Source organism: Penicillium psychrosexuale, assembly GCF_028828465.1.
Source record: "Penicillium psychrosexuale strain IBT 29551 chromosome Unknown utg000001l, whole genome shotgun sequence".
Lineage (NCBI taxonomy): Eukaryota > Fungi > Ascomycota > Eurotiomycetes > Eurotiales > Aspergillaceae > Penicillium > Penicillium psychrosexuale.
Genome location: NW_026643186.1, coordinates 1,584,250 through 1,597,443, shown reverse-complemented (window position 1 = coordinate 1,597,443; position 13,194 = coordinate 1,584,250). Strand labels below are relative to the sequence as shown.

Below are 13,194 nucleotides of genomic sequence, written 5' to 3'. Positions count from 1 at the left end.
ATTATTGCCCGATATCGCTAAACAGATTTTAGTAACTAACTACGGAGTAACTAACTAGTTAAACTAATGCCTAATGAATAAAGCACCTAGTGGGGAACAGATATCTTTGTCCACTTCGTGCTCCGTAGATAGATCTCCCATTCTCTCTCTTCCTACCCTGAAGAATCTGAACATGGTCCCTAAAAGCCCTCGTACATGCTATCCTCCTTATCCATATCGTACTCAGACTCTAGAGTTAATCACTCTTCTTTATGAGATCTGCCTAATACCGTCGAGCATGGTAGTACCATTATTAAAAGCATAGTGTAGATCAGGTGATCTCCAAATTCATGGTACGGTCGTAAGGCAGATATCTTAGACCGGAAGAAATGCTGCTGACGCTTCTTAGGCTTGTCTGTCAGTTCTTCTGCTCTACCTTGCTTTTCATAGTGGTGTACTATAATATGTGGCACTCGTACTGAAATTAATATGCATGGAGACTTCGCCTAATTAGGTTAGACCGCCGTACTCCGTAGTAAAATCGAGACTCGAGGGGACCCCTACCCTCATGCCAAGGCGGAGTTCAGCACCATTTGCCCCCCAAAAAAGGGCCCGAGGCCCCCTCGAATTTCATTTCAAGTCCTCAACTTTGAGCAGACAACATTCAATTTAATGTGTTGGACATAGTCCAGTGTGCTACAAGTATGTCTGATATACCTGAAGAGTAAGTCTTTGTTCCCCTCAGGTTGGCACTAGAAACTCTCGACCCATGGTTCGCATCATGACAGCGGGGATACCTTGGCTTCACTGCCTTGATATATCTGTCCTGAGCCTGCACCCTTTGAAGCAGTAACATACGGTGCCCACAGTGCAAAGTGTACGGATTTTACACACAATTTGTACTGACATGCCACTGTCTCGCAGGCACAAACACAAACGCTCTCGAAGCGCAATAGCACTTTCCCTCCTCCACCGCGACAAGTCCAAAGGCGAAGATAAAGATCCCGATAACAACGTAGACACCAACTCGCCCACCTCCGCCTCACCAAGCCCGGGCCCATTGAAACACACCCACAGCAGCAGCAGTCGCCATAGCCGTCGCAAACCAGGCCAGGACACGAGTTCGCCACCGGCCATTCAAGAATCCGCCGAGGATATGGACACAGTCGAAGACCTGCCTTCCTTGAATCAAATAGAGACTGGCAGCATGTCGCTCGAACAGTCCGTTCGCACCTTTCGTCTCTTCGAGATCTTGCGCAGCGGCGATACCACCGCTATCTCCAAGGCCATTAAGGATACCATCGACCCGCAGGGTGTGAGTTATCTCAACGGCACGACCGTCCTCCATTTGGCTTTGCAATGCGCCGAGCCCCAGGTCGTGGAATATGTGCTGTCCAACGCGGAGGATATCGATATCAACTCGCGAGATCGGGATGGAAACACCCCACTTCACATTGCTGCCCAGCTGGGCCGGGGCCCGCTTGTTCGCGATTTGCTAAATAGTCCGTCGATCAACGATTCCATTGTCAACTATCGCGGTCAGACGCCTCTCGATCTGGCCCGTACCCCGGAAATTTTCCAGCAGCTTCAGCTTGCGCGGTCTCTCTTCATCGATAGCAAGAACCAGGAAATTCAGGCTTTGATTAAAAACGCTGATTATAAGGGCTTGGAGGCTTTGCTGGAGGAACCTCGAGTGGAGGGTATTATGGATGTGAACAGCTACGACCTAGTTACCGACCCGACGACAGCCCAATCCGGCGGCACGCTTCTGCATGAGGGTGCTAGAAATAAAGACGCACAGCTCATTGAAATTCTTCTGACGCATGGCGCCGATCCGTTCCGCCGTGACAGGAAGGGGAAGCTACCGCAGGATGTTACCAAAGATGATAAAATCCGCGCTCTCTTGAAGAGATCACCCGCTGCTGCTATTGCCCAGCGCGGTATTCAGGAAAGGGCTATTCTCGGCAATAGTAATGCCCAAGGCCTTGCCGGGCGCGTTTCGATTGGTGATGCCCCGCTTGCCGGTAAGGATGCTCGCGAAATGAGAGGCTATCTCAAGAAATGGACCAATTATACAACGGGTTATAAGTTGCGCTGGTTCGTTCTAGAGGATGGAGTTTTGAGTTATTATAAACATCAGGGTAAGCTCACGGCTCATCTTCAGTTTCGCATCACCCCTCGTGCCGTCGACCCTACTAAATTTCTCTATAGACGATGCCGGCTCTGCCTGTCGCGGTGCCATTAACATGAAGATTGCTAGACTTAGCATGGACGCGCAGGATAAGACGCGTTTTGAAATCCACGGCAAGTCGTCGGTCAAATACCACCTTAAGGCCAACCATGTTGTGGAGGCAAAACGCTGGTTCTGGTCTCTCAACAATGCCATTCAGTGGGCCAAGGATGAAGCGAAGGAGGAGGAGCGTCAGCGGTCCAAGAACGCAGAAGTGCTTCGCCAGGCTAAGATCGATCACACAGAAGGACGTCCTACAGATACACCATCAGAGTCTGGCCTTTCTCACAAGCCTAGCACAAAGACTCTCGCTCCTCCGTCTTTGGGCGGTGGTAGCAGCAGTGGCACAAGGCTCAGTACATATGCATCTCGCACCACCCTAGATACTCCAGTTGGAGACGAGGACAGCTCCATTTATGGCGGTTCTTATGACCACGTCCCTGCTCCAAATGACATGAACAGAGTAGTCAGTCATGCCGCATCTACGCCGGAGGGGGAGGGCGATGATGAAGAATATATCGATTATGGTTCAAGTCACGATAACGACATCTCAGCCGCTGATAAAGACGCCCTCAATATCACCGCACAATCTGCGAAGCTTCAGTTGGATCTTCTTGCAAATGTGGCAGCCTCGCTACAAGCTGAGAAATCCAAGAATCCGCAAATGACCATCGCGGATCCAGCCCTCGAAGAGGCTCTCGGTGCCTACGAAGCCGCAGTCAGCAGCCTCAAGGGTCTAGTGCAGAATCTGCTGAAGATCTCACGGGACCGAGACTCTTATTGGCAGTCTCGTCTCAGTAGAGAGGAGTCCATTCGTCAGATGTGGGAAGAAAGCATGGCCCGCGTGGCCCGCGAGCACGAGGAGCTGCAATCCAAGATGGGCGAGTCCGAGGAGAAGCGGAAGCGGACTAAGCGGGCTCTGAAGGAAGCCCTGGAGAGCGCAACAGGCAGTAGCCGTTCTATCGTCGGTGGGACATCCCGTTTGCCAACAGAGAGACAGAGTCTTGAGGCCAACCAAATTGAAGCTGGGGCTACCGAGACAGATAAAGCAGAGCAGCCCACACAGGAACCATCCGAAGTACCCGAACTGTCTCGCAAACCATCAAACTACTCCGAGCTCAGCAGTCTCTGCGATTCAGAATCGGACGGAGAAGAATTCTTTGATGCTATTGATGCCGGTGAAATCGAGGTAGAGGATGTCAGCAATGCCAAGAATATCAATATGGAACCACCGAAAGACGAAAGTGCTGAGCTTCGGGCTGTGAAGAGTACCCTCATCGCACCCTCCTTTAAGGGTTACGAGGATCCCATCAGAGAGCGACTTAAGATGGATGCTGATGATCGGCCAAAGATTTCTTTATGGGTAAGCTGTGAAGTTAGCTTCTGTTTTTTTCTTTGCCAGTGCTAACCACAATCTTAGAGTATCCTGAAATCTATGATTGGAAAGGACATGACGAAGATGACGCTCCCGGTGTCCTTCAACGAACCAACTTCACTACTTCAGCGAGTGGCTGAGGATCTTGAATATACCGACCTCCTTGACATCGCTGCTGGTCGGGCCGATTCAATGGAACGCCTGGTCTACGTCGCCTCCTACGCCGCAAGTGAGTATGCTTCGACCATCGGCCGTGTCGCAAAGCCCTTCAACCCCCTTCTGGGTGAAACCTTCGAGTACGTGCGTCCGGACAAGGGCTATCGGTTCTTTGTGGAACAAGTTAGCCACCACCCACCGATTGGAGCTGCGTGGGCCGAATCGCCCAAATGGGACTACTGGGTAAGTGCATCCGATTTTGTAGGCGTATATCTGTTACCAGGGCTAACCAAAACTACGTATCTAGGGTGAATCCTCTCTCAAGTCCAAGTTCTATGGCAAATCCTTCGACATCAACCTGCTGGGCACATGGTTCCTGAAGCTGCGACCTTCCTCTGGCGGAGAAGAACTTTACACCTGGAAGAAGGTGACCTCGTCGGTCATTGGCATCATTACTGGTAACCCCACGGTGGACAACTACGGTTTGATGGAAATCAAGAACTGGACCACCGGCGAAATCTGCTACCTCGACTTCAAGCCCCGTGGCTGGAAGGCCTCATCGGCCTACCAGGTCACAGGAAAGGTCGTCGACAGCGAAGGCTCTCCAAGGTGGAGCATCGGTGGCCGCTGGAACGATAAGATCTATGCCCGCCATACCCCCGGCTTCGAGGCACCTGTCTCCGGCCAGGATCCCGAGTCCGCCAAGACATTCTTGGTCTGGCAAGCTCATGAACGTCCTACTGGTCTACCTTTCAACCTGACTCCATTCGTCATCACACTCAATGCTCTCCCGGACGCCTTGAAGGAGTGGCTACCTCCTACCGATACCAGACGACGACCGGATCAGCGTGCTATGGAAGATGGTGAATATGATTTGGCTGCTGATGAGAAGCACCGCGTTGAAGAGAAGCAGCGTGCCAGGCGCAGAGAACGCGATACCAACGGCGAGGTCTACGAGCCGCAATGGTTCATCCGTGACAAGTGTCCTGTTACGGGAGAGGAGTTCTGGGCTCACAATGGAAAATACTGGGAGTCCAGAGATGCGCATGATTGGAGTCGATCCGAGGATATTTTCTGAGAGGTACTTGTTAACTTGGCTTGGCTGCTTTGTACAGACTCTCAATTGTCATAAATAAACGAATGAATTCTGGATAACTTTCTCGTGAATATAGACTCAAATGGGTAAAATCGGATAGTAAATAATATATGTTTCGGTAGAGTCCATCTAATGAATACAATAAGCCTGACGATACGAAGCGAAAGTTGAAGATATCTTCGTTTCATAGATGGTCGTTATCAGTCACGTGTCGCCGCAAAAACATCCCCAGAGCTATCCGTGGTCTGATCAGTTCCCCTCCACAACCAATTGACATCGCAATGGCAGGATACACTTGTGTCCAGTGCCTACAGACCCTTCGTAACGGAGTCCGGGCCTCAGCTCCTCAGGCTCGCTTGCAGAGCCTCGCCACCGCGCGGAGAAGAAGCCCCATCTTCCCGTCGTTCATCCGCAGCTTTGGCTCGCAACGCAACAGTCGATCGCTGGGCAACCCCCAAGAGCAGCCCCAGCATACACACAGCCATTCCTGCTGTGCTTCCAAGTCCTCGCCTTCGCCCGTCGCGCAGCGGGCAGCTCACACGGCAACCTCCGCCGTCAAAACTCGGCTCAACCCTCGGGCCGTCTTGAAACCTGACAACCTGTTCCACTCCTTCTCGAACTCGCCCTCGCCGGCAATTCGCAAACGCGCTCAGTTTATCAAACAGAATGCCTTCTGCCCCCACCCAAGCCACCAGCAGACCCGCGCGCCCGTCTCGCCGCACGACCCCGAAGCCAGAAAAACCACCGATGTTGCAAACCTGCCCCCGGCTCATTCGCACTTCGAGTGCCCCGACTGCGGTATACCAGTCTACTGCTCCGAGGAACACTGGATGGATGACTTCGAGGCTCACCTCGAGATCTGCGACACTCTGCGCCAGATCAACGAGGATGACCATGACCTGAACTCCGGCCGCTCCTTCCCGGAATTCAATTACCCCGGTCCTCAGGATGATAACTTCGTTATCAACATGACTAACTGGGATACTTTCCTCTACACCCGTGAATTCCCGGCTATCAACGACGACCGCTCCATGCGTCAGGTTACCCGCATGCTCACCTACCCCCAGACAATCGGCAGTGTCCTGCACGAGCTTAGCCCGTACAGTGTTCGTTCCGGTGGACGACTCACACCGGAGGGATTGAAGAGTTTGAGTGGTAAGTCCTGACTTCTATACGGCAGTAGAGGACTACTAGCAGTATCTCCCACACAGCAAACTAACCCATCCTCAGCCCTGCGCTACTCCCTCCACCCCCCGAAAGCCGGCGAAGGCATTGACGTCAAGGGTCTCCGCCTGAAGGCGCCCCCAGTGCGAATCTTCATCCTTGGCGCCCGCGCAGAGTCCTCCCTCCCCCGCGACGTCTGGCTGCAGTTGCAGTACATGTACCCGCGCGCCCTGCTGCACCTGATCTTCATCGGGCCGGAGAGCATGACGAATCGAGACGGGGAGTATCCGCTTCCCGAGCGCACGCCCGAAAACCCCTTCGGCGGTATCGTCGAGGACAGACTCGGTGGCCAGATGAAGATCACTACTTACGTGGACTACTTCCACACTATGAACAAGGCGCAGTATTTCGGCCCCTTCGATCCTTACCTGGATTGTTTCATGCTCTTCCACCCTGGTCTGGGTCACCCGGCTAGCTCGCATGAGTGGGAGGAGACACTGCCCCAGTTGCTTGAGACTAAGGTTCCCATCATCTGTACTGGGTATACGCAGTGGGATCTGGAGCGTGATATCAACTGGGTGAGTGAGAAGTGTCGTGGGGAGTTTGATGTGCTTCTCGAACCCGGGGAGAATATCTTCCGCAGTCTGCGCTGGGATCTGAATGATCAGGATCCTCATGATGTTTCTTGTGGAAACTGGGGATTGTGGGCCTTCCGAGGCAAGAGGTATGTGGTGTCTTTTACTGAATAGAGGGATGTTGACTAACTTGCTCTGCGACAGATACGAAGCTGCTTTCACCAAGGAGGAGTAGGCTAGTTGTACCTCTTTCCTTTCTGTACGATATTTTTTGGTGCCCGTTCTTGGGGTCATTTTAGTAGATAAGATTCAGTTTCAGTCCTCTCCGAAGTTTTCACGATTATCGATGCGCTTGATTTCAGTCAGTTCGTTCTTGTCAAGCATACGTAGATGAAGCCATAGCTAAGGTCTTAGTGAGAAGCTAGGAATATGTAAAGACTAAACGCTCCGGGCATAGTTAATTGAAGAAATATTACGATTAGGCACAGGTCAGGGGTAGCCGCAATGAATTGTATCAATTGCACAAAAAGTAGAGCTCGTCTTACACTCGTTAAGTAACAGTAGTATGACATCCAAAGGAAAAGATGCAAGCATCAATACAGGGACAGAATTCAAGGCCAACCAAGACAGAAAGGAAGTAGCATCAAGATAAAAAAAAAATGCTTGGATGAGATCAAAAGGGGAGTATAGAAGGTAAAAGAAAAGGGTATAAACATCGGAAAATCGGAAAACACGTGTCAAAACCACCGTAACCAGAAAGCCCGTAACCAGAAAGCAAGGTTTTAAAGACGGTATGTCAAGAAGAAGGAATATGTAGAAGAGGAAAATATCCCAAAATGAAGACTTGGGAAGGATCAAGTGGGGACCATTATAGATGGGCCCGATGCGACGAAGGTCGACACCAAGATTGAGGGGTTAACTCGAACATTTTTACTCAAACGAGTCAAGGAATTGAGTTTAGATCAAGAGAAGACCAGCAATGGCGCCTGCACCAGCAGCAATGAAACCAGGCAGGTGGATGGAGGTAGCACCAGCAGTAAGAGGGGAAGGAGTAGCCGAGGCACTCTCACTGGCGGGGGAGCTGCTAGTAGCCTTGATCAGGGGGGTGGAGCTGGCAATGTGGCTCATGGAAGGGATGACGCTGAGGGTGGGAATGCTAGTGATGACAGGCGTCCAGGTCGACGAGGGAGCTTCAGTCGAGGTCTCAATGGGGGTTTCAGTCGGGGTTTCAATCGAAACCGAGCTCGAAGTTGAGGTCGGGGTGGGGGTCGGGGTAGACGACGGGGGAGGAGTGTAGCCAGAGGGCACCAGAGTGATGGTCTTGGTGATGCAGTCGGCTGTGGCAGATTCAGCGGCGAACGCGACGGGCGCGAGGGCCGAGAGGAAGAGGAGAGCCTTGGTGAACTGCATTGTTGATGTTTGTTGTGGTTTAAGGTTATGATATTGAGAGTTGAGAGTTGCGAATTGCGAATGAAGAGTAATCCGAGTCAAAAGAGTGAATGCAGCTTATAAAAGAGTGTAATAGCTGGGAGAACAAAAGAGTGACACTGTTTCAAACAGGAGAGGTTGCAAGTTAAGAGAGAAAGACAGGAGTAAAGGAGAAGGGGTGTAGGCCAAGGCCAAGGCGCTTGTTCAAGGCGCTTGTTCCTTTAGGAATGGGCCAGGTACCCAGGCAGCAAGGCATCAAAGGAGTAATCACCAAGGCATCAAGGCATGAAGGGTCCAAGACTAGTCCGAATTAGGTATACATACATACTAAAGTCTTCCCCCTTTTCATAGTTATATCTTCTATAAAGACTGAAGAAGCGGGTGAATCTACACTATTATCAGACAGTAAGGCCGTACCTCCTGTTCTTAGCTTCATTATCACAATCTAGATTGTATACGGAGTACAGTTTCAGGTAATTCAATATCACCTTGACATTATCAGAAGCAAAGCGCTTATGGATATAAAAAATACTGTTGTACAGGCCAAGGGCAAGTTCCCAAACCGGGGTATCAAAGTCACAAGCAAACGTATCAAAGTAACAGCAAACAACCATCCCAATCATCCTTAATCATAGCATCGAAGCTCATCGTCAACACAGGCCAGATAGGGCCATAATAACCCAGCAGTCAGAAAGCAAAAACACAATTGTCATTTAAAATCCCCAGACGGCGGCCACTACCACAGCAACAGTCACCCAGTACCCGCTAGCATGCAGGACCATTGCGACAGGCCCGGATGCCGAGGAAGTACTAGTCGAGCTTCCGTCAGCGGCAGTGGTACCGTTGGGCAAGGTACCATTGATGTAGATGGTCTGGGTGCCGTTCACATCGACCACGCGCACAAGACTCGAGTTCTTGGGCACGGTGCCGTTGAAGAGGGACTCGTAGTATGTGCTGTTGTTGTTATTGTCGCAGCCACACTCCGAGTACTGCTCGCACACACAGACAACGGGGAGCGACTCGTTCTTGTGGGCATTGTTATTGTAGTAGTTGTAGTGCTGACTGTAGGGGTAGGCGTAGGCGCTGTACAGCCAAAGACCCGGGAAGAAACCCAGTGCGGCTCCACCGAGCACGTAGGGGGCGATGCCTCCAGCGGACCGCGAACCAGACGTGTAGGGAGTGCGCGCACCGCCAGCATAGTAGTTGCCTCCACCGTAGGTTGCTCGAGTGCCAGAGCCGGCGCTGGTTGTACCACCAGCATTGCTTGTTGAACCACCGCGACTGCTGCCACTGCTTCCACTGCTGCCACTGCTGCCACTGCTGCCACTGCTGCCACTTGAGCCAGAGGAGCCGGAAGAACCAGTGCGGCCTCCACTGCTTCCTCCACTGCTGCTTCCACTGCTGCTGCCACTGCTGCTGCCACTGCTGCTGCCACTGCTGCTGCCGCCTCGGCCTCCTCCGCCACCGCCACGCCGTTTCTCAAGCGTTATAATATCTGAGCTGTCCTGGGTAGAGTCCAGGGAGTCCACATCTCGTTCAATAAGATCGGTAGACTCGGTTTGAGGGATAGTCAGGGATAAGGCCCTGGTGGAAAGTAGAAGGAGCGTTGTCGCCCAAGTGAACTTCATGATGAATCTGGGAGCCGAGTATCGAGTGGTAGAAAAGAAGAATAGAGAAACAGAAGGTCTCGAAGGGTGTGAGAATCAAAAGCAATTCCGGTAAAAGCGAAGTGAAGTAGAGTCACGGTATGACGAAATTCCGATGAACTCCGACTCCTCAAGGGATTTCGGAGCCTTTTAAATCTTTGAAGTGCTAAGAATCCTTAGAGTTAAGCAATTACAGCATGAATCTTAAAAAGAAAATTCATCAAAGCCAAACCAACTCAGCCTCGGACCCTGACCCTGACCCTGACCCGCACCCCTTTAGCGGCCCAAGAGCGGAATACGAAAACGGTGGTGAATATTCGCTTGGCATATACCGGTATTTTGTATGTTGGAGACATTTGTTTCGATATAATTGTGCTGGATGACCTCATGGGGTGGCTATCTTCCAGTATACACTTTGCTTCGCCTCATTCTGTGAGCCCTCGAAGTTGGATATTACTTCATGCAATCTTAAACCAACGGCGCTCATCTGCGCCCCGTAACTAAATGGACCAAGAAATGAGTTTCTAAGCCTCAAAGTTTCAAGAAAACTCTCCACAACATATAAATCCTTTGTTATAGAGTAAGACGAGGCCGTCTGGTCCTATAAATCAAGACAAGTGCGCCTTGTTTCAATATTTGGCATTTCAGTGGTTATCAACCTATTCCCTTCCTAATTTCTATAAAAGATGATTCCAGCTTTACATTTGAGGTTTCATCGCTAGTTAATAGGTCATTGTTAGTAGTTAGTTGTTAATAGATAGTCAATAGTTACTACGTCGTCAAATAGTGGGACATCACCGGTCGGCACCCAACAGCTTTCCCCCGAGTCAAAGCTGCCTTTCTCTTTATTCCCCCAAGAACTTATTTCCCTCTCATGGCACGTCAAAGAGGTCTTTCAAATGCCTCCTCCACTTCATCCCTCCCCGACCAAGTACATAAATCCCCTATTCGTGACCCGGCCCGCAGACCGCTAATGCAATCCTAGGAATTGGGGAGCATGTATGATTACCTCGCCAAAGTCATTCTCCTAGGACCGAGCGGTGCTGGAAAGTAGGTACCAATTATATCGATATGCAATATGGTATATACAAGCTTAGATCCTCTTATTGACCCCCGATTCTTGTATCACAGGTCTTGTGTACTACACCGCTTCGTGAAAGATGAATGTACAACCACCCCTCCAATCCTCACTCTAGCTCCCCCTCACTAACATAACTTCTCTCCAGGGCGAGTACTCTCCTCTCAGACCATCGGCGTAGAATTCGCCTCGCGCATCGTGAAACTCGGCACGGGCTCGCGCCGGAGACGCATCAAACTCCAACTCTGGGATACAGCAGGCACAGAACGCTTTCGATCCGTTTCAAGATCATACTATCGCGGCGCAGCAGGCGCAATCCTCATCTACGATGTCGCTTCCTACACTTCCTTTGCTTCCCTCCCGACCTTCCTCATGGACGCCCGCGCCCTAGCTTCCCCGAACTTATCCGTCATCCTGGCCGGGAATAAAGCTGACCTGACCTCCGACGCTCAGTCCGATTTCGAAGATTACTCCCGCCCCCCTCCTACTCCGACCCCGTCCAGTATTTCTAGCAGACAGTCGTCTATCCCTTGGGATGCGAATGGGTCAATTCGCTCGACTAGCATGATGGGCACGGGGACTAGGTTGACTGCTACCCGTGCCTCGGAGGGCAGAGAGGTGAGCTCCGAGGAGACATCCCGCTGGGCTGCCAAGTCGAATATACCTGTCGCTGTGGAGATATCGGCTCTGACGGGGGAGGGCGTGGAGGAAGTCTTCAATCGGCTGGCGCGTATCATCTTGACCAAGATCGAGCTCGGTGAGATCGACCCCGATGACCCGCAGAGTGGGATCCAGTACGGGGATGGAGGTCTGTATGGCGGCAGTGATGCTTCAAGTATCAGAAGTCGGGCGACGTTGGACGATAATTCCGTGCCCCTTCAGCGCAGGAATCCCCGTCGAAAGGGCAAAGCTCCTGGCACACCTAGCTGGAAGAGCGGGATGAGGGAATGGGAGGATGTCTTCCGCTTGGGCTCTGGAAGTCGCCCCAATCAAGGGTGTTGTTAGTATTGTGGATCATCCTACATCACCCTGGGTACATTTGTTTATTTTCTGTTTTGATTTGGTCTTTGGTTTACTACACTGCACGATACCCCCTCGTTGACCTTGATCATTCAAATGTTTCTACATACTTGTTACTTTATTACCCGACAGCTCAGACCTCCAGGAAGAGGAATTAATTGCATATAAACTTTTTGATTCATCTCTCGTTCAAAATCTGCCCCCAAAACAACGCCCCGTCATCCCCAACGTTTCGTCTCTCGATTTATACATCAATGCCAGCAATCAAGGTCTTAATGCCCTTGCCAGCCTTGACCTCAACAAAGGCCTTCTCAGCATCCTCGAACTTGACTGTATCGGTAATCAACTTCTTGACATCGACACTGCCGGACGCAACCAGCCCAACGGCAAGCTTGTAGTCCCCGCTACCATATCGGAAGCTACCCTTGATGGTCAGCTCCTTGGAACAAGCCGCCATGATGGGGAATATGATCTCGCTGCGGCCCATGCCACCCTGTACGTATGTGCCTCCGTTGCGCAGGACATGGATGCCCGTGTGCACGGAAGGCTCAGCGCCCGAAGCGTCAATGGCAACATCGGCACCGAGGCCGAGCCCATTCTCCTGTCTCAGACGCTCAGCGTTCTCAGTGGCCGGGACATTTTTAGGCATGAATGTCGCCGTCGTGGCGTAGTCCTTAGCAAAGTCAAGACGCTTCTGTTGGATATCTACGACGATGACCTTGGAGGCGCCGAACGCAGTCGCCACGGCGCAGCACAGCAAGCCTACAGGGCCGGCGCCGAATACCACCACCGACTGGCCCGGGCTGACTCTAGCTTGGCGCACAATGTGCACCGCGACACTGAGAGGCTCCATGAGCGCTCCCTCCTGTAGGGAGATGCGCTCGGGGAGCTTGTAGCAGAAGTCCTCGGGGAGAACATAGTACTTGGCCAGGGTGCCGTCGTAGGGCGGGGTCGCGGCGAATCGCATGTGCTCGCACAGGTTGTACTTTCCGGCCTTGCAGGGCTCGCATCGGCGGCAGGGGATGCCGGGCTCCATGGCGACCCGGTCGCCTACCTTGAGGGACTTGACGGCCGAGCCGACTTGGGTGATGACGCCTGCTGACTCGTGTCCGAGGACCATGGGGTCTGTCACAACAAATGGCCCAATCGAGCCTTCTTCCCAGTAGTGCACCTGTTGCGGGGATTGGTTAGGCTGGTGGGTCATACTGTTTCCGGGGCATACATACATCACTGCCGCAGATACCGGTGTACTTGACGTTGATGAGCACATCGTGGGGTTCTTTCAGCTCGGGAATTGGGCGGTCTTCAAAGGTAACCTTGTGGACGCCCTGGAGGATGAATGAGAGGTTCTACATGGCTGTCAGACTTGTCCTGTACGTCATTCTCGACAGTCCTACCTCAGGTGTGGCCATTGTGTATATTTAGAGGGGCAACGGTGGGAATTCCG

The 13,194-nt window shown here is 51.9% G+C and overlaps 6 protein-coding genes across 6 annotated transcripts; 3 read left to right on the top strand and 3 right to left on the bottom strand.

Moving 5' to 3' along the window:
* Positions 1-683: 683 nt before the first annotated feature.
* N7518_000601 (OSBP family protein) lies at positions 684-4,818 on the top strand (the record flags this gene model as incomplete). Its single annotated transcript, XM_057181529.1, has 5 exons — positions 684-703; positions 904-2,120; positions 2,191-3,572; positions 3,630-3,983; positions 4,048-4,818. The coding sequence occupies 5 exons, from the start codon at positions 684-686 to the stop codon at positions 4,816-4,818; spliced, it is 3,744 nt and encodes a 1,247-aa protein (XP_057046879.1).
* Positions 4,819-5,117: 299 nt separating this feature from the next.
* N7518_000600 (putative mRNA processing protein (Mss51)) lies at positions 5,118-6,810 on the top strand (the record flags this gene model as incomplete). Its single annotated transcript, XM_057181528.1, has 3 exons — positions 5,118-5,991; positions 6,067-6,724; positions 6,780-6,810. 3 exons carry the CDS (start codon positions 5,118-5,120, stop codon positions 6,808-6,810), a joined length of 1,563 nt encoding a protein of 520 aa, XP_057046878.1.
* Positions 6,811-7,532: 722 nt separating this feature from the next.
* On the bottom strand, positions 7,533-7,985 carry N7518_000599 (putative extracellular serine-rich protein; the record flags this gene model as incomplete). Its single annotated transcript, XM_057181527.1, has 1 exon — positions 7,533-7,985. The coding sequence occupies one exon, from the start codon at positions 7,983-7,985 to the stop codon at positions 7,533-7,535; it is 453 nt and encodes a 150-aa protein (XP_057046877.1).
* Positions 7,986-8,716: 731 nt separating this feature from the next.
* Positions 8,717-9,631, bottom strand: N7518_000598 (uncharacterized protein; the record flags this gene model as incomplete). The annotated part of the gene is made up of 1 exon (XM_057181526.1): positions 8,717-9,631. One exon carries the CDS (start codon positions 9,629-9,631, stop codon positions 8,717-8,719), a length of 915 nt encoding a protein of 304 aa, XP_057046876.1.
* Positions 9,632-10,523: 892 nt separating this feature from the next.
* On the top strand, positions 10,524-11,732 carry N7518_000597 (putative Ras family GTPase (Rab4b); the record flags this gene model as incomplete). Its single annotated transcript, XM_057181525.1, has 4 exons — positions 10,524-10,580; positions 10,635-10,699; positions 10,781-10,815; positions 10,876-11,732. 4 exons carry the CDS (start codon positions 10,524-10,526, stop codon positions 11,730-11,732), a joined length of 1,014 nt encoding a protein of 337 aa, XP_057046875.1.
* Positions 11,733-11,991: 259 nt separating this feature from the next.
* Positions 11,992-13,159, bottom strand: N7518_000596 (NAD(P)-dependent alcohol dehydrogenase; the record flags this gene model as incomplete). The annotated part of the gene is made up of 3 exons (XM_057181524.1): positions 11,992-12,918; positions 12,974-13,096; positions 13,145-13,159. The coding sequence occupies 3 exons, from the start codon at positions 13,157-13,159 to the stop codon at positions 11,992-11,994; spliced, it is 1,065 nt and encodes a 354-aa protein (XP_057046874.1).
* Between the last annotated feature and the right edge of the window lie 35 nt (positions 13,160-13,194).